Source organism: Lipophrys pholis (assembly GCF_963383615.2).
Source record: "Lipophrys pholis genome assembly, chromosome: 10".
NCBI classification, from domain to species: domain Eukaryota; kingdom Metazoa; phylum Chordata; class Actinopteri; order Blenniiformes; family Blenniidae; genus Lipophrys; species Lipophrys pholis.
This window is the reverse complement of record NC_137640.1, coordinates 13,856,872-13,882,380: the sequence shown is the minus strand read 5'-3', so window position 1 is coordinate 13,882,380 and position 25,509 is coordinate 13,856,872. Positions and strand designations below refer to the sequence as shown.

Here is a 25,509-nt window from a genome sequence, read left to right as displayed (position 1 = left end):
TAATAGAAGTTATTCTGTACATAATGGTACAGCTCTTTAGTCATTGAAAATCTTTATATTGGCCTAATTGAGCAGCATTTGTAACTCCAAAAGAATGTGAGTGAATTGAAAGATTGTTTTGGATATATTTTATTAAATAATGGAAAATGTGGAATCTGAAGATTTCTGTAATTATATTTGGTTTTTACGTGTAGCAAAATATAATATGAAATCGTCTCAAACAACCAGCAGTATTGTTAGCCTGAGAAAAATATTCAAAGTCTGTCCAGAATGTTTTGGAGATTGGAAAACCAGAGAAAAGGTACAATATTGTTTCAACATCTTGTTACCCAACTGATCAGTAGCTGTAGTGACTTCAACTAATATAGAAATCACAGGGCTTTAAATGTGTGACAGGTGGAAATGCCCCTTATCCCCTTTTTAGCTAAAGGGGAAATTAAAATTGAGCTTAATAGTCCTTCTGATAGGAGTAGCCATGGCTTTACGTCAATGATAACCAGGGTGTAGAGTATGAATATCAAACCGATCAGTTCTGATACAGACTTTGACTCCCATTGCCCACAGTAAGATTAATTAGCTTTTTACTTTGTTTTTGATTATTCATCCACACATCATACATACATACAAACTAGTTTTTACTTATTTAATAGCAACATTGATGTTATTGTTTGCTGTTGACTTGTCCCACCCTGTTAAATGATTTAGATGTATTCATGAGGGACCAGCTGAACCAGAATTATCTGTTGAGCCTTCCCCTCATCACAGACTCCGCCTCCATATTCAATTGTCTCACTGCTCCTCAGACCAACAACAAACCTCAGGTGGATCTGTTGTGAGACTGTACCTTGCAGTGAACATCAAACCAGCAAGAAACAAGATACGTTGGGATACATCAGCAAAAATGCCTGTAAGTGATCATCTTGTGTTCATTTTATAGTTAGAAGTATTAGAAATTGTGTTTCTTCAGAAGTAAACTGGTTAAAGTCTGTACAGATATTAAACATAATATGAAGATAGAATTGGAAAGTTTTTGCAGCACTCGAATACAATGCAAATCTTACAATGTGTTATAATTTATGATGCTCAATGTGCTTATTGTTTGATCTTTAATTGCTCATTATATAACTGCCTCAGAACTGATGCCTGGACTTGTCTGAACATGTTTGTCTTTGGATGACTTGCACTTCAGTCATCAACCAGCAGGGGGCCTGATGCAGTATTACATGTATTCTATTACATTTATACAGCCCTATGGCTTTAGGCCAGTATTTTATTTTAAAAAGACATAGTTAACTCGAGTTCCAGTGTTAATGGTTGTTCTGGTCTTCGCAGCTTGGGAGAGATCTGCTTCACCCCATTTTGTCAGAGGAGAGGAGGAAGCACAAGAAGAAAAGGCTGGTCCAGAGCCCCAACTCCTTCTTCATGGATGTCAAATGCATTGGTAGGGATTGCATAACCAGCCCACACAGCATAGTTCATATAAATCACTGCATTGTATGAATCGTTTTTTAAATGTATATAATTGAGTTGTGTTATGTTTTATTTCCACAGGCTGCTACAAGATCACCACTATCTTCAGTCATTCCCAGACAGTGGTACCTTGTTCAGGCTGCTCATTGATACTTTGCATGCCAGGAGGGGGTAAATGCAGAATAACATCAGGTAGGGGGAGGGTAACATTCCAAAAATAGTTAGTATTTTTTGCAAGCAAATCAATTGAGTGTTTGATTTTTACCCCTCTAGGCTGTGCCTTCAGAAGAAAATACTCATGAACCGTCATCTGAAGAAACACTAATGACCGGCAGCAGATTGGACCATGGATAAATGAGTCAAAGCCACACTCCCGTTTCATACAAACTCAGAAAGCACCTCTGTTAATCTGTACCTTTATATTTGGAGTGATATCTCCCATTGCTTTCAGGGCACAAGATCGGCTATTAAAGTAAGCAATGGACCAAATGTGGATCGTGTACATACCTCCGTGTTCACACTGTACTGTAAAATCAGAAGGGGACAATAAAGCAATTCACTTGAAGACAATTGCACTTCCTTTATAGCAAAAGTGTAACAGACTGTAAAAACAGGCAGTCACAAGACACGATTCCTGTAAAACAATTTTTATTAGGGTGACGTAGAGGGATGGTGAGAATTTTTTACTTTAAAAGAAAAAGAAAAAAGGTCTTGATCAAATGTAAGGCGCTTTCCGTGGCTCTTGGCTTGAGATGACGCCACAAGGACCATTACAAAGAAAAAAAATAAAACATTTAAAGGATTAATCGTCTGTGTTATATGTGTGTTCTTTGGTCTTGAGAGTTCCCCTGGCAAAAAGTGGTGTGAATGGAAAAAAAGAGCAATAAAACTTCTCACATATCTAACATTATTCTATTATATACAATAAGTATCCATGGTTGGTAGAACTTGATTGAGCTTCCAGTGGTTTGGGGTTTAGCTCCCTCATGTAATAGAATATATTGTAAATCCAGTAAATGGTGGCTACATAATGGCAGACTGTTAGCAACAATGCAGAAGGTGTCAGTGGTCAGGTAACGGTAGTACAAAACACCATACATGCACATCTTTTAGGGTTTGCTGATTCCCACATCAGTGAGTACAAAAGACCAAATGCACTAAAAAATATCAAAAATGTCAATCTCATGATAATCAGAGATGGACTAACGAAACTTCATCCTCTATATAAATGCTGAGATATCTAAAAGAATCTCTGAGCAGCAAGTGCCATAATTATTTAGTTAAGACTGTGATATTTCCATCAGTTCTCTGTTCCAGTTGATATTTGTGCAGTTTAAGGAGCCACGGGTGGGATTATACTACTGGAATGTATACAGATTAATGAAATGGCTGCTAATTTTATGCCTCTGTATGATGGGAAAACACAAAATACATTACAAAATTCTTGATATAACTTTATATGACCACTGGGTGGCGCCTAAGAGCCAAACTAATCCATACTGAGCAAAACCCATTGTCAACTGTAGCCTATGCATTACAAAAATAATCAAATGCACAATATAGGTGCACAAAAAAAACTGAGCCAGTTTCAGTGGAATGGGTGGCCAAATATGAGGTTTGTTTTCATGTTCATTGCCAGTTTTGTTTCTCAACAAGTCAGAAATAGTTTGAGAAAAATTTTGCAAACACAGCTGGAGAAAAAAAAAAAAAAAACATCAAGGGAAAAGCATTAAGTTAATCCCCCATTTTACATGGGGAATAAAGATTTTACAGCTCAAAATGTGGAATGGATTCGAACGTTTAATGGAATGTTAATGACGATCTCATCCTGTGTGTGTGTGTGTGTGTGGGTGTATGTGTATGTGTGTGTGTTTATAAGCTGTTCAGCTCCTGCAGGGTCTGGTCGAGGACTTGGTGCATGCCCACATTCTCCTCTTTGGCACTTGATAGTTTCTCTGGAGGGGAGAAAGAAACGTGACATAGTGAACCTTCAACCGACAACTAATAATACTGTTGAACAGTCATAAGCAGATTAAATCAACTTGACATCATCAACAGCATCCCTGGAATAACTGCACAGAGCACTATTTTACCGGACAGATGTTTCGCATCCCTAATTTGGTTAAGTTGTGCCAAATGCAAAGAAAACACAACAAAAAACCAACAACATCACAGTGCCTTTCATGCAAAAACTGTTAAATACTACTTCTACTACAGGAAGGCAGTTAGTACAACCAATATAGACTTGGTAACAAACTTGTGCGCTGCAATATGGAGTCATTCAGTTCCAATTTATGTACAAAGGGTTCAAATGTACATTTGTCAGAAACTTGGGGACTTGTAAGGATCACAGAGGATTGAACACTATTAATTCACACCAAAAGCAGAGTAACACACACGTCGAAAGCGCTCACCTTGCACAACTGATAAGCAGACGAACAATGTACAAAAGCCACCAGTTGTACGATAAAACTGCTCGGTATCTAATAAATTAGGCTCCAAATGACATTTAATTTCATACCAATAAGCAAGAACGGGGACAAAATCTGCCAAGTTGAAAAGAAAAATAGGTTTAATATTTTTTGGGGGGACAGGAAAGAGGAGCAGAAGGCACAAATGGTACACAAAAGTTAGAGCAAGAAAGAGAATGGAGGCGAGAAGCTGAAAGAATGACAGACGTCCGCATCTACAGAGATGTCATGTCATTGAGGGCATGGTCCAGCTCCTCACTAATGGCCTTGTACTTCAGCTTCTGAGCATACAATTCATCTGGATGGCCAGAGGTCGGCAGGAAGGTGTCAAGGACAGCAGCAACACAAACAAGCCCAAAGCAGGACGAGAATGAGAGACAGATGGAGGCAAAGAGCAGAGGGAGGAAAGAAGACAAAAAAGAAAAATAGGTCAGGCTTTTTTTAAGATGCAGAAATGCTTGAAGGAAAGAATGATGCACATCTTTATGCGGTTTGCAGCTTTTTTTTTTTTTTTTCTTACTGAGTGAGCTTTGGCCATTTGAGGCTTTTCTGAATGACTTCTGAAATATAATGTCTCCAGACAAGTTATGTAGTTGTCGAACCACAAGCCGCACCTGACTAAATACATGCCCTCCATAAATAAGGGTCCACTATTAGCTCGTCTTAGCTGTGCCGTTTTCACACAGTTGGTAAAGAAAACTTGTTCCACGAGAAAAATGTTAAACATGATGCAGAAATAGGACACGTTTTGTGGAATCCAGGTCACACTGAAATCAACGACTTTGCCTGTGTCCACCCAGTCTGTAAAAAAAACTAAATAATCTAATGAGACGTTAAACACAAATGCATTCTAAGATGGAGATGATCACAGGGTGACATTTTTTCTTGCAAAAACAAAATTTACTGCATTTTAAGATGAGTTAAAATGTTCCCGTACCTTCCAGGTCATCAATGGACTTCTCCAGTTTGGCCACTGTTCTCTCAGCAAACTCTGCACGGGTTTCAGCCTGGCAGGAATTTAGACACCGTGCGTCAGCAAACTCTAACAAATGAATCCAGCGAGGCTGGAATTGCAATGCTTTTAAAAGCCGTTCTGTTCACAGTGAAATCGTGATGAAGATGAATTGTTCCACATTCTTGTTTTAGAGCGAAAAACATATGAATCGGATGGATTTAGATTTAGATCCATTGACGGTGAATCATGACATCCTTGCCGAGTACTTTGTAAACTTTCATAGGCATCTTACTTTAATCTTAACATTGAGGGTTTGTTTCACACTGTACAGAAAACTGATGAAACTTAAGTTATCAGTTTGAAAATACTTATATGTTTACTCAAACCAGTAAGATCACCCACTCTTGCTAAGGATCTCACCTCCTTCAGTTTGTCAGTCAGAATTTTGATCTCCTCTTCAAACTTGTCTTCTTTTTCTGAGTACTGTGAACAAACAAACAAACTAATTAGTGAGAGAACTATAAATACGTGGTCACGTGATTGTGCAAAGAGACACAATGTAAACACAGACACATTATCATCTGGGGTTATAATTTCAGCAGGAAGTACGGTGCCACGCCCTCTGATATGTGAAGGTGGAGTTCTAGTACAATGCAAGCAAGCTGGCGGTGTGGCCTGGGAACAAGTGGTATTGTAATACCTCCCATAACAAAGCTTGACTAAACACTTCAGAAGTGCACAGTATTGCCAAAAGAGCATGATGATGTGGTAAACTTGGCATGCCGCTGCGCTGCATGTCTGTGCCTGGGGAGGAATGTCGCAAAAAAAAGAGGAATGTGCAGCAGGTCTCTCCAGACTGCAGTTTGACACACATTTGCTCAAACACCACCAGAGCGACTCACTCTGCGCACACAGAAAGAAGTGGTAGGAGTCCGTTTGAGATAGACATGTCAAAGTGCAAACAGACCTGAACAGCTGCTTGTCAAACCAGTTCAGGTCTGCTGCTGAGCTCATTTGAACAACCCAATGGTTTGGCTTAATGATACACAATTTACAATGGAGGTGGTGAAGAAACAATACTTTAGTGGAGCCCTCTTTAAAGGCAGGGTCACTCAAATTACTGTCCACTCCACCATGAGAGCAGCCTAAATGATGAGATACAAAGAAGTGGAGATGAGTATGTGTTGGACGCCAAACCTCATGTTAAATTGCTGTATATATATATATATATATATATATTTATGTTGTTTTGTGTGCGTTTGTGAAAGAGAATAAATCAGCTCCATAAACAGTTGGTCTGTTTAGCAGCATTAAATAAGTTTGAATATTAACTTATGCAACTGATCTCACTCATCATCGCACATTACAGGAAGTTTGATTTTGTGTATTTTTACCTACTCGATCTACACACCACCTTACGATTATATTGGCAATAGTAGCAGTTCTCCAAAACCCTTTGCAGTTTTTGGAGTTATAAGGAAAAATAATTCAAAGTGGCTTATTAAAAAGCCTAAACTAGAAGAATCAAATGCGAATGTTTGACATCGTTTCCGTTCGAGCCATACATGGGATGTCACTCACCTTCTCAGACTGGGCTTCTAAGGACTTCAGGTTGTTGGTCACATTTTTCAGCTCCTCCTCCAGGTCACTGGCTTTACTGAGGAGAGAAATAGATGCATGCTTGGCTTTAATGAGAGAGTAAGGCTCCCCTCATGAGGACATATACACCCCTAACTTAAAGCTGAAAGTCTGTCCTTAAAGCCAATCTAGATTATTCAATTTTGACTCCATCATGGTAGCGTACAAAGCTGAAATGCTTAAATGATTATGTCAGTGTCCAAATAATAATACAATAACTAAATGTAAAGCTTGACTGTAGGTTTCTGGGTTTACCATTCTGAGACTTCCGCCCTCTCTTCAGCTCTCTCCAGGTCTCCTTCTAGGATCACCAGTTTACGGGCCACCTGAGAGCAAAAACAATCAGCAACTAAGCAGGAAATTCTCTGGATTAAAAAAAACACACAGACAGTTGAAAAATTGCATGCAATTTTCCTTTTTTCTAAATCAGAATGGATGTTGCTGTGGAAATGAGGGATTTCTTAAATGCTTTTTCAGGCCAGTGGAACACTCGTATCAGAGAGGAGCAGGTATGATTAAAGATCGTGAAGAAGGACTTTCCATCTTCACCCAACCTTCTCCCACTGTCAAGAGACTCACCTCCTCGTATTTGCGGTCAGCCTCCTCTGCAATGTGTTTGGCCTCCTTCAGCTGCATCTCCTGAATCTCCATCTTCTCTTCATCCTTCATTGCTCGGTTCTCGATGACCTTCATGCCTCTGATTGGACAGGATCATATACAATTTCATACTTTCTCGGACAGCCTGGTCTTTAAATAGATGGGATGAAATATGATCGGATTCTCTGGCACTTTCATGACAGGTTTTTGGAGGAAAATTCACCTCTCACTCTCGTCTGCAGCTTTCTCTGCCTCTTCCAGTTTCTGCAGAGCAGAGGCCAGTCTCTCCTGGGCTCTGTCCAGTTCCTCTTCCACCAGCTGGATCCTACGGTTCAGACCTGCTACATCGCCCTCTGCCTGGGAATTAGAAAGAGAGAATTCTAGTTATTCATTCATTCTGCTGCTCTTCATTGGAGCTGGACTCACATCCTTACTATCTTCTGCCATAAATTAGGAACACGAGAATCAGACAAAGAGGGCAAAGAGGGAAGGGAGAAAGTAAACAGCCAAATAAATTCACAAACAGAAAGAATGACAGCTGCACATTTAATTGGAGCTTCTTTTCAGTGTTCTGTCAACACCAGGTAAAGAGAGAGTTCATGCAACTGTTCCCTAGTGACAGTGTGATCGCCCGTCAACACAGTAAGAAACACAAGGGATGTTTTCTTTTTCACCATAATGTCTGACCAAGTTCCTGATATTACAGGTGCAACTTGAAAAATAATCTGGTATAATTGATAACTTAATATACACAGCAGATGAACCAAAAAAATATTCAAGCATTTTCAAACATCTTGATTATGTTAATTACAACTGCCAGTTAAGAACATATGACTTACTTTAATATTCTAATATTTTGAGACATTTTTATCTATATTCGTGGTTTGTGACAAGCTAGAACTATGGAGAGAACCCCACCCCCCACCCAATATTTCAGTTTAAGTGTAATAAATTCAGATGGGGATTTTACAATTGAAATTGAATTATGTGAAAAAATTTACTTTAGATGAACCTGCAAATATGTATCGTCAATGACAACAACCTGAAGTGTGCATGTGATCGATTTCAAGAACATTTGTTTAATTTCTGAGTTACAGGCATGTATTGTCTCCCTGGTTTGTATAATTACATAAAAAGTGGATTAAAATAATACAAAAATCCATTGTGTCACATTTGTATGTCTGGTGTTACCAAGCAGACAATATGGAGACATGCTATCAAAGAGAACCACACCAACACAAGGTGAAATGTGCATGTGGGATTCTCATGCTGAGAAAACATCTGATAAGCACATTTACATACAATCATCCAAACACAGTTGTGCTTCTATAACTACAGGGGATATTTAGCCTCGTCATTGTGTCACGCTAATCCTCAGCCACTAACAGGTCAGACCAATGCAAAGAAATCTATCCTCAGCTGAGCTACAGAACACTGTACCAGCAGTAAGAGAGACTACGACGTCGTATAGAGCGCTCTGAAACTCATGTTTCAAAAATCGATAGCAAATTTAAAAAAAAAAAAAAAAAAAAAAAGAAGGCTGAAATAAGAGGCAGCTGGAGGTCACTGGAGTTTCTTGTGAAGACAATAGAGAGGCAATAATAAGCTGCCTCAGAAGAAGCCCTGCCTGGAAAATATAATCCTTCTTAAATATCTGAAGATCACACAATTCTAAATCGGAATGAAACAAAAAAACTCAATATCCGGTGGTAGTGAGTGCAGAAACGTGCCAAGCACTGAGGACAAATGTGCTTCTTCTCATCTGCCCTCAGCACACAAAGGCAGGGAGAGCAAAAAAATAAAGCAAACAGACAACTGCACAAGAATTTCCTTTGCTGAGCAGGGAGCTTATCCAACCATCATCTCCCGGTGAGCTTCATTCAAAGTAAAAACCAGTTAAACTTAGTCCTAATAAAACACAAAAGAGGCTGGCCATTGTTAAACAGCATGTTTACAACCAGATGGCTGAAATAACTCGCCATAACTGCACCAAATGCTTCATTGAAACCCAGCGCACTCGCACATGTTTACGCTCCGTTTTTAAAAAAAACAAAGCGGCTGGAGATTTCTTAGACTAAGAGACAGTATTCTGTGCAGTTTTCAGGGCTCCAGTTAGTAGGTCAGTGACTCATTAGTTAGCCATTCAGTCCACAAGTCAGTCTGTCCACCAGATCGACAACAGGAGTTTCTACTGTTCAGTTTTCCGGAGCACTCAGTGAGATAGCAAAACTAAATATGAAAAAATTGACGGAGCAAGTAGTAAGAGGTAAGATACCAAAACTAATCAATGGAAAAGAGCCGTTATGTCTGTTTGAATAAATACAGTTTTATTCCAGTTCAGGTTTTCTTTCTCCTGCTTGTTGGCAGCAGGCAGACTTTTGCTGTAATTCTTCTCCATCTTGTCTCCATCTCATCTCAGACTGCTGACTCGCCAGTTTCTTTCACCGCTGTCTCTCCCTCTCTCACATTTCATTTTTGCACTCCTCAAGGTCTTTCCCAGCTGCGCCCAACGCCATCAGGGGAGGCCACAGATACGAAACAGGAAATGTCTGTCCGGCAATCGATGACGTGTCTTACAACAGGCAGAACTTAATAGAGGAAAACCTGCCCGACACAGAATGAACGCAAAAACAATGATAATAATCATTAAACATAACCATTAAACAGTAAAATCATCTTGAAATCTTTACAACAACATTCATTGCACAGGTCGGCATCTGTCTGCACAGCATTAACCCAGCGAGCCGTGCTGCTCAGAATAAAACCAGACTCTGAAATAACAGATAATGTTACTTCCTGCACCCTGAATGAAGCAATGTGCTGTGAAGAATACCATCTGTACACAAACAAGCATGCTATTCATGGGCTTTAGGTCAGCCACAGTAGCACATCAGACGTCGCACCACACACACGCACTGAATGCAGACACTCTTATTTTGCCAATCACGGCCTCTGACTGAAACGCACCCAAACACAAATGAGACATTACCAGCTAACAACCAGCTCACTTCCTGCCCAATTGAATTTTTGCAAAGTAACAGGCAAAAACAAAAACCAACATCTGAGACAATAGTATGGTGGTGGCACATCTTTGCTCACAATCACATCATGTGTGCAACCTGGCGCATTGTCTGTCATCGGATCACAATAACACAGGGGGGGATTCCCTTATGGACAGAGACAGAGACAGCTTTGTGTCAAGTAAAAAAGCTGACGTACATGCTCTCATTCCTCTGAATCGCTGAACCACGACTGAAAAAGAGACAAGTTATTCCTGTAAACCTTGAGACGGTTCTCTTCTCCAGTTTCAGAAAATCATTTGAACACATTTAGGGTAGCTGTGAAAGTGTTTTTATAAAGACAACATTAAAGAAGCAAGGTTAAGCTTGGTCACAGAAAACAAGGACGTTGCTTCACAAATGAGGATCTCGAAAAAGGTGACAGGAAGTCAGCTGCCCAGCCTCCTTTCATTTCCTCCCTTTGACTGTTCTTTCTTTCAGAGCTGCAATTCCCCCGCCATCTCTCTGGCCAGGCCCCTTCCTCCAGTAACTACTTTGCATCCCGCCGACGGCCAGGGACGCAAGCTGCCTTATATGGTAAAGCAAACTATGGAGAATGTTTGCGGCAATATATCAGGAAGAGTGCAAATAAAAGACGAGTAGCTGCACTTTTATCAACAAAGATTAACATGTAACACCAGCTTTTTTTCTCCGAGCGGTAACTGGAGCTGATTTGACAGCTCCACTGAAGAAGCTAATGCCTTGCTCACAGGCACTCAGCTCATTGAGGTGACAGACGTCTAAAGGTTTAGTTCAACGTTAAACACTTTTTGTGCATATAGGCTACCAGCAGGCAGTCAGCGCCACATAAAGGCAGGAGGAATTTTCTGCTTGGTTACAGGGTGAGATCTAAGAACAGCCATTAAAAAAGCTAATTTAACAGCACATTTTACGTTGTTTGCTTAAGCTGCACAAAAATAAACTATGTAAAACAAGAAGAGCTTGCCTCTTCAAAGATCCTGCGGTCACACAACTAACAACAACTATCACCGTGAAAGATACTGTGAAATATTTTCTGAATTCTTCAATTGTGATTAAAAAAAATATACAAAAACATCCCAACATGACGCTTGAATCACAAATAACAAGAAATGTATCTGAGGTTAGAAAAAAAGCTTCAGACTGTAAAAGGCTACACAATTGTCAGTGAAAGTAGTTATTGACTCCAGTGCTCTTCATTCTTTCCAACGCCAACATATTGTGTTAAGCAGTGTTGACATTCACACTGCTTTGTTGCTTTTGCTGTATTTTTTCTAAACGTCATCCTTCTATAAGCATTTAATCAAAGTATTACACAAAAACTACGATTGAGGAGTACATTCATTCACCCCTGTGTGAGTATATGGCTTTTTAAGATACATGCGCCACAGAGGAAAACAGCCTCCAGCATGGGCCGAAGATACAGCACAGTTCTGCTGGGAGAAACTTAAGAAATACCTGAGTGTATTAGAGACAAGATCAAGGACAAGTGAAAGAGGAATCTAATTACAGGCTGATTTCAGGGCAGTGGGCTAATGAGCTGCACAATGCTGTTGGGGTCCAGGGTAAGTTATTCCTGACACTGCTGCTCACTACTTTCAATGTCGACGTGTGTTTGTGTGAGAGGGAGAGGAAAGTGTGTAATCGTTCCTCCATAATGACCTGGCATGGAAAAAAAAAAAACTAAACAAAAAAAAAAAAAAAAAAAAAAAAACAGCATAAAGTCATAAGCCAGTCTGTCACACAGCTTGATATGTAAGAGAAAGTCTTTAACCATTGAGACAGGCATCACAATGAGCGCGCTCTGTGCCAAATCTAATTTGTCACCATTAAAAAGGATCTGGATTTAGGCGGAGTCCATGGCTCAGGGTGCCTAATCCCAACCGCAGGCTGACTGCAACACATTCATGAAATGCCCTTTGAGGAATTCACAAAAATAAGAAAAAGCGAATGTTTCTAGAGACACTATAGTTCCTTTCTTATGTGTGGATTTTAGAGGGAGCAAATAAAAAATAAAACTTTGTCTCTAAAATATCTCGTCTCTCAAAGAGCTGGTGATTTAAATGCTTGCTGGTCAAGTAAACGTCCCAGCAACAATGAGTACCAATTCCATTTTGCACTGCGAGCACTGATCCAGTAACAGATGTCATGAAGCCCCTCCAAGGTCTCACTGAGCTTTGCACAAGTCAGAAAAGTCAGAAATCCTGTCTATTTGATGTCGTAAGACTAAAATCCCCTTTCTATGGAGGCTATTAGGTGGCATTATAGCACATTATAGCGCAGTACCAGCATATTATGGGAGTGTTCCCCAGGATTCTATTGACTGCCAAACATGTGGCCGTTATATTTGTAAAGTTGGTCTATTCTCAGTGAGAAAGTCCAAAGACAATAGTGACACCAGGAAGTAATTCTTTCCACAGAGTTGGGCCCGACACGATTGGAGGTCAACTAGAAAAACCTTCAAGCTCATTGACCACTAGAAGCAGCAAATGGACGACACCTTTGACTGTTTTAGCCTGAAATTGAGTGTGACTGACTTCATGAGAAGCACTAGTCCTAAAGAACTTGCAGATGTGACCTCACCTAACTACTACAGTGCAAAAAGACGTAACGGTCTGACATGGACGTATGATTTTGTTGAGGTTGTTTGGTGCCGATTAAATCTAAATACAAACCGCGTTAACAGAGCAACTGCTACAAGAAAACTTAAAATGAACTAACAAGAGGAGATGCAAATATTATCAGTGATTCTCACGTGAAACGAGCCCACAAGTATTATCTGATTTCCCTACATTTTACTTGTTCGAAAAAATAGTCACATTTCAAATTTGAATTCATTAATACCCAATGGTGCTGAATGTGCTTTCCACACCTTCTCTTGTTCAAGTTATTATCCAAAGCTGGCTCTGCCAATAATGCAGCGGAGAAACATGCAAAGCTGCTTATGCTTTACTTTTGGATAGAAGAAAAACAAACAGACATAAGACTCAGAGATTTGACGTTTCAAAGAAGGTCAAAAGGGAGATTTTTGGTGTGAAAATACTTGACTTATTTTGGCAATCACCTGTTGCAGATCAAGAGATAAACAGTGAGCTTGCAGACACAAACTGGGGTAATGTTTTTTTTCCACTTCACAGGATCATTCTGTCAGGGATCAACAAAAGAGTGAAATGTTCATGGCACATGTTGATCTTCCTGTTGATCGGGGCTGGTGCTCCGTGACAGGAAGTGCTGGAGTAGAAGCAAAGGAAACACTGGACCCGAGTCGGCAGACGACATCCTGGGAGGGGCGGCTGATCAGAAGGGCAGCGGGTACCTCTAAAAATATTCAAGCCCAACTTCCCCTTTTTCATTTGATTTTAAGGATGGATGTGCTTGCCACAAACTGCAGTTCTCCATGGCCTGAGGTGACGCACCAGTCGTCGCCACAGCAACTGAATGTTGTTTGTTAACAACATAATAGTTCAGCTTCAAAAAAAGGAAATACTTTTAATTCTGACACCTTAGTGTTTTCTACTGTCATAAAAGGGTCATATCATTGTAAAAGAAACATGATTTTAACAATAAATCAGGTCCAAATAACATGCACTGGGTGTCCCACAGCAAGACCCTCAGCCCCCCCCAGCTCTCCAGGACACCACTTGTAAAAGAGATTATTAATCTCAATGTAGTTGTCCTGGCTAAATAAAATAAAATAAAATAAACTCTTATGTATGTAAACCAGGACAAAGACCGTGCAAATATTGTTTTTTTAGGGTAATAACAGTAAAAATCCCTTTCTATCATATTCTAATGAGAAATTAACATCTCAAGTCTTAATGTGCCAAGTGTCATTAGGTTACTGTATTGTAATTGGTGGGTATATAATGAAAATAAACTGAATTGAAAAGTAATTTCTGTATGTAGTAAAAGTAAATTCATATGGCTTATTTGTGGTTCTTCCAGGCACTTGAATAAAGTACAGGCAATGATTTTCAGTCAAACTCTGCATAATAACGTGCTGCTATAAACGCTGAGCAGCTCGTTGAGAATAATCACATCCCATAAGCCTATCATGAGTCTATCCTGCCTGTATGAACCTCCGCATTATTCAGTAACAGAGCTGTCAAACCCACACAACCCATACCATGAAGCAATTAAAAAAATAATAATTCAGCTCCAGGTTGTGGCCAAATAAATTTTTTACCTCCACGTTTCAAAATAATGATTCATTACACTCAGCAAGGATCCTGTTTTGATCTCCCCATCCTTTGATGAAAGAGTTTTTTCTGCCATGGAGTAACTCCAGGTTGCCCTAATTATTAACATCTGGGCGCACACTGACCTCGCCACACAAACACGCAGAGCTGTTTGACTTTTGAGTACACGCGGTGGGAGATATGCGACACCTGAAATATGTCTTTGCAGGCTAAGCTTGACAGGAAAGATAGTGAAGAACTTGTTCAACTGGACTTGTAAGAGACCCGTAGGACGCTGATGAAAATTCCCATTTGCGTACTTGAATTGACCTGGAGTAATAAAACTACATTATACTAAGCACTACATTTGTATTACGTAAAGAGGAAACAATGTGGATGGATGGTCTGTCACTCACTTTTTTATATCAGGCTAACTTTGTTGTTACTCAAGCCATTGCTGTTATCTCCATGTTGCTTAATATCATTCAAAAGTGACGTTTTCCAACACTTTGTCCACAAATATTGGAAATGACAATAAACACATTTTCCATCTTTTGAAATACTTGTTTTTAACGTACTTTTGGCTCTTAAGTAGCTTCTGCATTCATGTTTGTCACATGAATTTCAAGATGTGCTATTTTTGCAAGTTCTGAATACCACCATAAGTATGTTTATTTGCTGACGCATGCTATTCTTGTCTGGCCATACGTTATTCGATAAATCCAACAAACACATTCAAGCATTCATACAAGTGAGGAAAATAAGAAATATATCAAGCAAATGACAAGGCTTATTCACAGAAGCACTAACCTTCACACTTTTAACAATAACTTTGTGAGTCTATGACACAATTATTGCCCACAAGCAGAACAAGCACCCAATTTTCTATTCAAAAAGGTGCCCTGTTACTTAATAGGTAGTCTGTCACAGAGAGGTAAGTCCTAAGCAGGCTCAATCCTTTCATCACCAAGGATGCCATATCTTTACAGCCACTCCTTACCCTCCCACTCTCCTTGAATTTTACACATGTCCTGTCATTAAAACAGCTACTATGCAGAAATATATGGCATCATGTACCATAAAGCAGTGTGTGAAATAAGTCAAGATTGTTAACTAACTTGGGTGCTTGGCATTGCCTCCCTTCTGCCTCTACCTTTACTGTGTAAAGTCATAAAAGTCGCATGTGGGCAGAGTCAAGAGACAAGCAGGTGACAGAGCCGGACAAATACTGAGTCACTCTTGGCACAACCGAGTGTCTAGTTTGATAACAATTGTGGAACTTCAGCAATGACCTGTGCTGAATATCTGCCAAACGTTTTGAAACCCCTGTGACAACTGTAAATTCAAGTGCTGAACACAAAAGAGTGTTCAAATCAGGCTTAACTTGTGAAATGAATAGCATACACAACCAATCACATATGAGTTATATTCAAAAGTCTTGTACGGTCCAGAGATATGTTACAAGACAAAGAACTATGTTAACCTCAATCTACATCCCTGAGATTTAAGTGATAAAAATCAGTAATTCAGAGTAAAATAGCAAACACACTTTACAAAGCAGTTTCCCGGCATCTGTAGAGGAAGGGATGACTGAAGCATCTGCCCTCCACCACACTGCTTCACCCACCCGGGGAAAATAACAGGAGTAAAACATGAACTTCCTCTCCAGCTTCCAAACACTGCCCCATTAATCTCCTAAAGCTGCTAAAACCAGATTAGAAAGGAGTTGTGGTTATGATATAATTGGTCATTGCGGGTTTTGTTTTCATTGGGCCAATCTGATAACTTTATTAGATTAGAAGAATGAGGTTGAGAGTGCTGTCTACGTGGTGCACATTATTCACAGTAGCTGTACAGAGGCCTGCCAGTCAGGCGGCAGTGCGCATGCTCGCAGACCTGCAGGACTCTAAACTTTTTTTTCATTAGACCAACGCCTTGCATTGTGGCACAATCACGCCCGCCAATGATTCAATGACATAAACTAATTACAGTTTTTTGGAGCCCGAGGGGCAAAGTGTGAACGCAAAGAAAAACCACCTGCCAAGTCCGACTGCGCAGCGGCGAAAGATTGGTGGTTGCAAGCGGGAGAGAAGCGTTAAAGAAAAACATAAATAGGATAGGGATTGTCTCACTTTCTCTCGGAGCTCCCGTTCACAGTCCAGCTCTCTCTGGAGGACCTGAGCTCGGTCCTCTGCGTCGTCGGCCTGCTGCTGCAAACACTGGATCTTCCTCTTCACCGCATCCAGGGAGTTAATGCTTGCCATGCTTTACTGGGTTTATTGCTCAATTTAAGACTACACGTTAAAAAAAAAAAAAAAAAAAAAAAACCCACACACAGGACTGGTTCTGGGTTGTGCAAAATAGAATAAAAAAAGTTTTTTAAAGGACGCGTATTGTGCTGCTGCTTAACGTATTTGGTCAAAAAAAAAATGTATAACTTAGAAGAAATGACTTGGAATGGCGACTGGAGGAAGAAGAAAAAAAGTGGAGAAAATGTCGTTCAGGGCCAAAGTCTTCGGAATGGAAAAGAGTCGTTCAAGTGCAGTAAAAGTTACACGACAAGGAAGCGCGCGCCCAGGTGGTCTCCAAAATGCGCCTTCAAGGTTTGTAGGAATGGAAAGCTCGCGCGAAGGTGCGGGGTAGTGGTCCTCGGGAATGTTGGTGGCAGTTTTTTGGTCCGGGCGCCGGGAGTTTGAGGAGGATCGGCAGAGCTGCGTGGTGAGGAGAGCGGAGAGAGCGGCACAGTGCGCCGGAGGAGGAGAGACAGGATCCGGACGATGAGGTCAGAGAAGGAGGGGCCTGTACGAGCTGATCTGTGTGATCTCTGCTGCGAGACTCCAAAACAAAAGAGGAGCCAGGCCGAATTACTCGCGGTTATTGTATAAGTGCGGTGCCCATTGTTTTGATGTCAAACACAAAGCCATCGTCTTCTAAACTCCATTTGACTGATAGATTTCCTCACAGTCTGATTCAATGTGGAAGCAACTTTCTTTTCTACAATTTCCTGAAGATACAAGCGTTTCCATATGTCCTGAAATCACTGCAGTCAAGTGTAGGGAAAAAAAAGAAGCCTCCACCCTTTATTGACCAATACACAAAAACCACTACAGCACGTGACACAAACAAAAACTCAAACCTTAGTCGAGCACTACATATATGACATGTGAAAACCATGGGTACTAACTGAAAGATCAAAACCATTCTTCCAAATAACCTTCGACATAATTGCTGACAGAAACATCGGTAGCACTGCTTCCATTTGGTTTATTTTCCATTGTCTGCTGTCAAACTCATTTTAGTTCATGGGCCACATGTAAAATAGTTGCACAATAGCCTCGAAATTCAACCTTTTTCTTGTCGTTTGTGTCTTGCTTTTCACTGTATAAGTTTTAACAGTCTACTTTTTCACAAAACCAAATAATTAGGACCGAAAATTGGTACAATTTCACCATAAAGACAATTCTAATGATACTTTCTGGTGCAAAATACAGTGAGCTGTGGGAGCATCACTGATATGTCAGCTTGGGTTTTAGTGCTGTGTTTTGCCACAACTAGAAAACTAGGTTAAAAAGTTGATGTCTCCTTTTGATTTCTTACTTGGCCACTGGCCTTATGTTTGACACCCGTGGCTTAGCTATTTTTAATGTATCCAGTTATAAAAATGATTTTGGAATAGAATAGAATAGAATAGAATAGAATAGAATAGAATAGAAATACTTTATCAATCAAGGGGGAAAATCTTTACAATGTTGCTCCACACAGAATAGATTATTAATATGTTCAATGATAAGACTTAAATAAATATAATACAATGTAAACATGGAGAAGGGCTTGACAATAAAAGCAACTGTTCACAAAGAGTATAAAACTGTGACGGTCACAGGAAGGAAGGGTCTCCTACAACCCAGCTGCACATTTGTTGTGTGAGTCTATTGATAAAGATGCTCCTGCTGTTGACCAGGACATCATGGAGGGTGCGAGACGTTGCTCAGGGTGGACCTCAGTTGGGACTGGATTCCTTTATAGACTCTGTGTCCACCCCACCATGTCACTGGCCACTCTAATCAATTTGTTGAGCTATTTCGCTCTGTGTTTACTCTGTGATGGACTTCTCCAGGGGGCACACTGTCTTCGCCTATATTCAGCTGTTGTTGACTCTGGTGCTTTGCGGCCCAAAGTAGGATAAAGCAGGTTTTGCTCCTGGCTCAGGCCTTTCTTGGATGAGTTTATATGTTCTTCCTTTGCCTGCCTGGGCTTTCCCCGGGTTGTACAGCTTCCTCCCACAATTCAAACAGGTGACTTTCATTAGTGAAGCTCAGTTAGTTAAAGGTGTAAATGTGCTCATCATTGATTTTCTTTCCCTATGATAGCCCTGTCATCGACTGGTCCAGGGCGTATCTGGATCTTAACCCAATATTAACATGGATAGGCTTCAGCCTGGAGATTCTAAGAAGGCGTAGAAAATAGATTAATGGGATTTCATATCTATGGGCAATTTACAGTTACTAATTAACCTAAGCACTATTGACAAATGGCCATGCAGTTGGTTCCTCAAAATGTGTTTGTACTTGTCATGTCTAATGTGACTAGAGCCAGCCCTGATGTGATTGCTCCATGGGTCCTTCTCATTGTGAGTGTGAACTTTACTGTTGAAAGTCTTGGCCACATTAAACAATGCAAACAAATCTGAAGATTATTTATCTGTCTACTTCCAGATGGATTTTGTTGTGGGCTGATTGATATCCAATTAAAATCTGGGGTCTCAGAATCACAAGATGTTTGCCAAGGATCACTGTTGATGTGCTCAATGCTGCAAAAAATCTCAGTCACATTAGTGTCATCAAATGTCATGCCCAGTCTTTTTTTTTAATTGGGTATAATATTCTGCTTATTCAGCAAATGCTGAAACTGGTGTCAAAAGGCATGACTGTGGCTACAATATGTCACACAAATGGTAGTAGATATAATATAGTATGATGGGGATGAAATTCAGATAAATAATACCAGAAAATTCAGATTTCATTACAAACACATTTGTTAAAGTGTCTATTATTGCACATCAGGTCTCATTAACCATTTACATTTAAACTTCAGTGTTGAGTTTCAGATAAAGTCAGATCCATGGATAAAGAGGTCAAGCTCTCGATAGTGAGATTTTGTAAGTTAGTGGTGACACTGTTCCATCTGGTTAATTCATGCATTCATCTTCAATGAGACCTGAAAACAAAGTTTCACAATCAGCATGAAACAGTTAACACTTTGTCCTGATATGAACCGTGATCGCTTTGTTGTGGTTGTTAAATATCAGTTTTCTCCGAGATCTCTGATGGAGGTAAAGAGGCCAACTTTTACCTTTTACATGACATGTTTTAGGCATGAATCACTTTGAAATAAGCTAAAGGTCGATTTCAAATCCCTAGTTTAAAAGTTTAAAAGGTGGCTGTGTATCACGTAAAGGTGAAGGAGATAGAAGATTGTGTTTGTTGTTTAAAATACATTTCTATATTAAGGAAGAAGATGGATGTCTAAACTAAACTGTATCAGCTATAATCAAAATGCCACCTGTTGCACTGTCCTCAGTCAGCATAAATAAAGTCGACATAAGTAGGTATTTAATGGATCTTTACATAAGTGTAAAATATAAAATTTCCACCATAAATCTTTATTGATGTCAATAAAGTATTTTTCTTTCGAAGCAATAAGCAAACAGCTATTATCTCCCACCTGTCTGCTCATGTATGGGATGGACTGTGGGTGTGAATCAGATTTATGCTTCCTCTTTCATGTTTTGCTGCTCGTCCTGCCTGTGTTTGCTCTAGAATCCTCCCATTCACACAATCAGCTCGAGAGCAAACATGTTGGGTGGATATGCAAGTAGGCTGCAAATTTGATCCCAGCTCAGGTTCAGCTCAGATTCACTCATGCTGTTCACAGCAAGAACAAAATCTCCTACAATGAGTCTCACGTGTTGATTGAGCCCCTCTTTCTCTGATTTGCCCCTTGCACCGGAAAAGCTGGAGGCATTGATTTCATTAGACACAGGAGTTCAGGGATTTCTGTTTGCCTTAGCTGCATTCCTTACATACCAGAGCCCCCTGCCTATTCTCTGCTCGCTCTACTACTGACCAACTTTCCCCCAGAACTGTAACGCTTGACGCTCCGAGTGGTTTTTTTTTTTAGCCTGTACCTTCATCATTCTGCACACACCACTTTTAGTTTTCAGCATTGTGTCTCAATCTTTGATCTAATACTAAAACTAGTACGAGTACTAATACTAACATCCTCTGACTGCCTGAGCTGGCAATAAACAGCAATGACGCCTTTTCCCATGAATCATAACTGAATACTTTGTCGGGCTGTTGGTTCACTTCTCTGTTTTGGATTTTGCCTCCATGTTTTCAATCTGGTCTATGTGAATTCAAATCTATATTGAGTTGACTGCTGCCTCTAATAAGCCACACAGAGAGAGAAATCTATGCATTTAAAGTATGCTAAAGCTCTTCTATTCCTGATTTTTTGTATTATCATGTCCGTGTGAATGAAAATACAACTTACAGTAACGGCATCATTTCAAAAAAACGTGCTTTACTTGAGTTCTCGTTCCAGAAACTGCAGGATATGCATGAGTGGAAACTACACCTGGTCAGACTTAAACCTAAACTTCAAAAAATACGTTTTCCAAGGCCATACTTGACCCATTTTATGTGTGAGGCTTCTCAGGGCTGTTCTCTCCTTTTTTTTTTTTTAATCATCGTGTGAGGATTATCCAGCACGTCTCAGCCCTCAGCTCTGTGTCTTTAAGGCAGACACTTCCTTTTTCTTTGTGTGTAGTAAAACACAGCATTTCCTTGGGATATCCTCCATGAGACTCAAACAATGCCACATCTTGGTGCAAGGTGGTCATGACAGTTCTCCCGGTGTGTACTCAATATGCTTAGTAATCCAGCAGGATTCACTTCCTGGTTTCGTACTTGAAGTTATTAAAGTGCCAGTTTACTGATAATCTGGCTGGAACAGTATTTATCTTATTACCTTTCTCTTTCAACATCTCTCTTGCTTTCTCACACATACACACAGTGACACGCAAGTAGTTACACAATCACAACTGTGCACACATGCTCCCTAGCGCAGGAGGAATCACTACTGAAAGATATACAACTGTAGTTTGTGCTGCTGCCCGTAATCCAAAATGTCAGCATTTTTTTTTTAATCCCAGATTGCAGCTGATTAGCTGCAGAAGATCTGCCTGTTCTAATGTTCTGCAACATTTACTAAATATATTCACATTTATTTGTCAACAAAATTGTGCTCAGAAATGTATCAGTGAAACTTACAAGTTCAGAAAAAGCAAAGACACTGATTAAAAACTTCTACTTTAAGCATTTTACTGGTCTGCAGATATGTTTTGATACACTTGAGTCAGCCGTTGTTATAGATTACAATCTTTGACTGAGACACTAGATATCACTTAATGGGGAAATTCCATGAATAACATGATTTTAAAAAAGAGAACAACTCAGGCTTTTGTTGTTCTTTTCAAATTGAAAAGGTTGCAAATGTGTTCATATGTTCACACTGTATATTAATGTAACACAAAATATTTTAGAAGTGGTAAAAGTACGCGCCTTAGCTATGAAGGATAATGATATTTTGATGTCTGATGTGAATGACGCGCGTGCACACACACACACACACACACACACACACACACACACACACACACACACACACACACACACACACACACACACACACACACACACACACACACACACACACACACACACACAGATTACAGTTTAGCCATGTGTTCATCTTTCAGGAGTGGTTGCACAAGAATGTAACAGCCTCTGAAATGCTCGAAAGTATTCACAGTGGATCAAAGTAAAGCCACAGCTGGTGCTGGTACTGAAACATTCCAGCTGTGAAATAATGGCTCCAGTGTTCAGTTGTGCCAGAGTAATGCAAAGTGTGTATGTTATATTTGCAAAAAGCGAGTAGGCGATGAAATGAACAAAAGCCTCTTGTCAATATTCAAACTCTTGCAAAGAAGTTGGTATGAAACAGAGCTGCATAATTGTCATTTGTCACATTTTTAGCTCGATGAACTGGAGTGACCCCCGACCCCCCCGTGTATACTGAATGTGTGGTTTGTCACTCACATCAGCAGCTGTCTTCTCAGATAGTTCCAGTTTTTCCTGAGCATCTTTCAGGCCTTCAGAGAATTTGTCCAATTCGTCCTCTGTCTGCTTCATTTTCTTCTGCAGGTCAAGCAACTCCTCTTCCAGCTGTAAAAGAAAACACTGTTAGCCCTGCTGTGCTCTGATTTTACACAACGCTTTCCTCCAGTCCAGCATGACAAGCTTCTGTGCACTGCTGTCTTCTGTGTTACTGGTAAAATTGCACTGGCGGGGGGTAGACACTTGGACTATTCTTTTGTAGTCCAAACTACACACTTGGCGAAGGTAATTACTACCAATTCTGTATAACTTTTCTTTGCTATTGACTCTTGTTTGCTGGATTGGGTGATTGAAGTCTGAAGACCGGACAGATTGTCACGTTAACAATTGCCAAACAATTGTGTCATTTTAACAAACAGGCGCTTCAATAGCTTGTGGAAAAATCCTTTACATCCACAACAGCCTGCCACATCCTCCTCATGGTCTCCAGCCTGTTGTGGGTTGACATCCCATTCTGCAAGTCGTATATGTTGCAAGTGTGTGTTGGTCGCTTTGGCTTGAGAAGCATGTTGATCTCATAAATCATCTCCAAATTTTGGAGGGTAATCTCTGAGAAACTCTACTCTGTGGCAGTGAGCATTGTCATCCCAGAGGATGTTTGGTCCCAGACTGGGTAGATTTTGGATTGTCACTCGTTGCAAAATCCAGTAGTGCCTTTTATTTGCATTGGAAATGCCTTCATTGCTGACAAACGGCTCTTTCCAGTGGAAAAGATACCACTCCACTCCATCACACTGCATCATTCAAAATAATGGTGCAACAATCAGCGAAACCTTGATAGTTGGTCAGCACTATTAATTACTCAAACCTGCAATGCTATGTGCTTGATATATCCCTCGTTTTTTCTGTATTTTCAGTGTGTTTGTGTTGCCTTTAAAACAAACTGTGAAGTGAGACAGAGCCGCTGATGAGCTCTGCATGGTTTGGCAGTGTCAGCATACTTAATATTTGGGAACATTTAAAGGTTAATGGTTTACAATCAGTCCCTCATAGCTGGAATGCAGGTATGTAAAACTCATTCCTCTCTGTCACACATACACACAGATGTGTACACACTTGCAGAGTTAAATGTTCCGGTCTGAGTGTATGAAGTGCCTCTGATAATCCCACTGAATTCAACCCTGCTGTTCCCTCATGGTGTCTAAAAATACTGCTGTTATCAGAGAGAACACACAGCCTGGATACCTCTGTGTGTGTGTGTGTGTGTGTGTGTGTGTGTGTGTGTGTGTGTGTGTGTGTGTGTGTGTGTGTGTGTGTGTGTGTGTGTGTGTGTGTGTGTGTGTGTGTGTGTGTGTGTGTGTGTGTGTGTGTGTGTGTGTGTGTGTGTGTGTGTGTGTGTGTGTGTGTGTTACGTCCCGGGTGTTGGTGACAGTTGTCAGTTGTCTTCATGAGGGATGTTAGTGGGACGCTCTCTTAACTTTCTTTAAAGTGGTCATCGGGGAGGATGGTTACCACTCCTTCCTCCCCAAAGAATAAGTCTTGATCCTGGGTGGTCTCATCACCTGAGCAACTCGGTTTCATCATAACCTCGCCCAGATTTCCCTTTGGGCCTCAGTGTAAGCAGCTCTGAAACTAACCTCAATCCAAAATTCAAAATTCCTGTCAATCTCTTTCTCTGATTCAGCAAAGTGCCTTTTTCTGTGCTGTACGGTGTCAATGGAGTGATCAGCTTAAGGACTTGATAGAAAAAAATCCTTTAAATAAAAGTGCACAGGCTGGTCTCGCAATAGATACACTTACTGTGTGATTTACATATTTTCAATCAATTGCAACTCAAAGGTGACTCATTTACCAAAACTCTGTCATCCACTATTTAATGCCAAATTTATTTGTCTTTTACTTTAATCCCACTTATGTAGAGTTGTATTACTGCTGTTTATCGAAATGTTACCTTCTATGTTATATCTTACCTACAAGCAGAAGCATCCTTCATAAGCTGTCCATCATTTCCTGTCCTGCTCATTCGCGCTCACCTGCTTGGATTTGTCCTCCGCTGCCTTCATATCTGTCTCCGCTTGCTCTGCCCGGTCAATGGCATTCTCCTTATCCAACTTCAGCATCTGCATCTTCTTCTTGATGGCCTCCATGATTGGTTGGTTATTTGAGCTTTCTTCTCTGAGATATATAAAGTTAAATCGTGTTGCCTTTGGAAGTGTTGAGGGTCGAGAGATTCAGCAGCGCATTCACGGTTGATGAGAGCCTGTGTCCAACAAACTGCAGTGAAACAGAGGGAGCGATGGAGAGAAAGGGGAAACAGAGGGAGCGATGGAGAGAAAGGGGAAACAGAGGGACGCAGACAGAGAGAGCTGTGATCAGAGATGATCTGAGTCCTATATACCTAAAGCAGAACCTGACTGCAGTCTCCTCCTCCTCCCCTTCCTTCTCCTCCTAATCCACCACGTCTCATCTTTTCACCCAACCTCCACCCATTCTTCCTTTTTCTCAATTATCTCCATCTCTGTCAATTCCCCCTTTCATCGCTCCACTCACCACTCCGTGGCCACTCCATCCTGACTCCGTCACTATCAACCCTCTCGTTCCACCCTATCAGACCATTCATCCAGACTCTTTCTAAGGACTGATCTGGCTGCTCCACTCCACTCCACTCCCTCTTCAACCATGGCCGAGCTCCTTATTTGGGCTGTTGTGTTTGCACAGCGAGAGACAGAGATCAGATGTACAGGTTCTGTTTCCACTTTTATCCTCCTGTCAATGGCTAAGAGCCCTGCTGGCACACAGCATATCACACTTACTGAGATGAGAGAGAGAGAGAGAGAGAGAGAGAGAGAGAGAGAGAGAGAGAGAGAGAGAGAGAGAGAGAGAGAGAGAGAGAGAGAGAGAGTTCCCATGTTGAGATCCCTCTTTTCCTAATATTTATACATTGAGGCTGCAGATGATATAATTTGAGGTGTTGCCTCACTA

At 40.5% G+C, this 25,509-nt stretch overlaps 2 protein-coding genes across 6 annotated transcripts; one reads left to right on the top strand and one right to left on the bottom strand.

The window, feature by feature from the left end:
* Nucleotides 1-800: 800 nt before the first annotated feature.
* LOC308115575 (small ribosomal subunit protein eS27-like) lies at nt 801-2,313 on the top strand. The gene is made up of 4 exons (XM_080473143.1): nt 801-907; nt 1,333-1,441; nt 1,552-1,662; nt 1,744-2,313. The coding sequence occupies exons 1-4, from the start codon at nt 902-904 to the stop codon at nt 1,770-1,772; spliced, it is 255 nt and encodes an 84-aa protein (XP_080329269.1). The 5' UTR covers nt 801-901; the 3' UTR covers nt 1,773-2,313.
* Nucleotides 2,102-25,173, bottom strand: tpm4a (tropomyosin 4a; the record flags this gene model as incomplete). Of its 5 annotated transcripts, XM_080473139.1 has the most annotated exons (10): nt 25,078-25,172; nt 24,561-24,801; nt 22,510-22,635; nt 7,355-7,488; nt 7,114-7,231; nt 6,790-6,860; nt 6,478-6,553; nt 5,317-5,379; nt 4,879-4,948; nt 2,102-3,425 (listed from the first exon to the last, which is right to left on the bottom strand). In XM_080473139.1, the coding sequence occupies exons 2-10, from the start codon at nt 24,672-24,674 to the stop codon at nt 3,343-3,345; spliced, it is 855 nt and encodes a 284-aa protein (XP_080329265.1). In that variant the 5' UTR covers nt 24,675-24,801; nt 25,078-25,172. The 5 variants fall into 5 exon arrangements, with proteins under 5 accessions (XP_080329265.1, XP_080329264.1, XP_080329266.1 ...); XM_080473138.1 differs by having other exon boundaries at nt 24,561-25,173; XM_080473141.1 differs by lacking the exons at nt 2,102-3,425; nt 25,078-25,172 and adding an exon at nt 4,157-4,239 and having other exon boundaries at nt 24,561-25,053.
* Nucleotides 25,174-25,509: the final 336 nt, after the last annotated feature.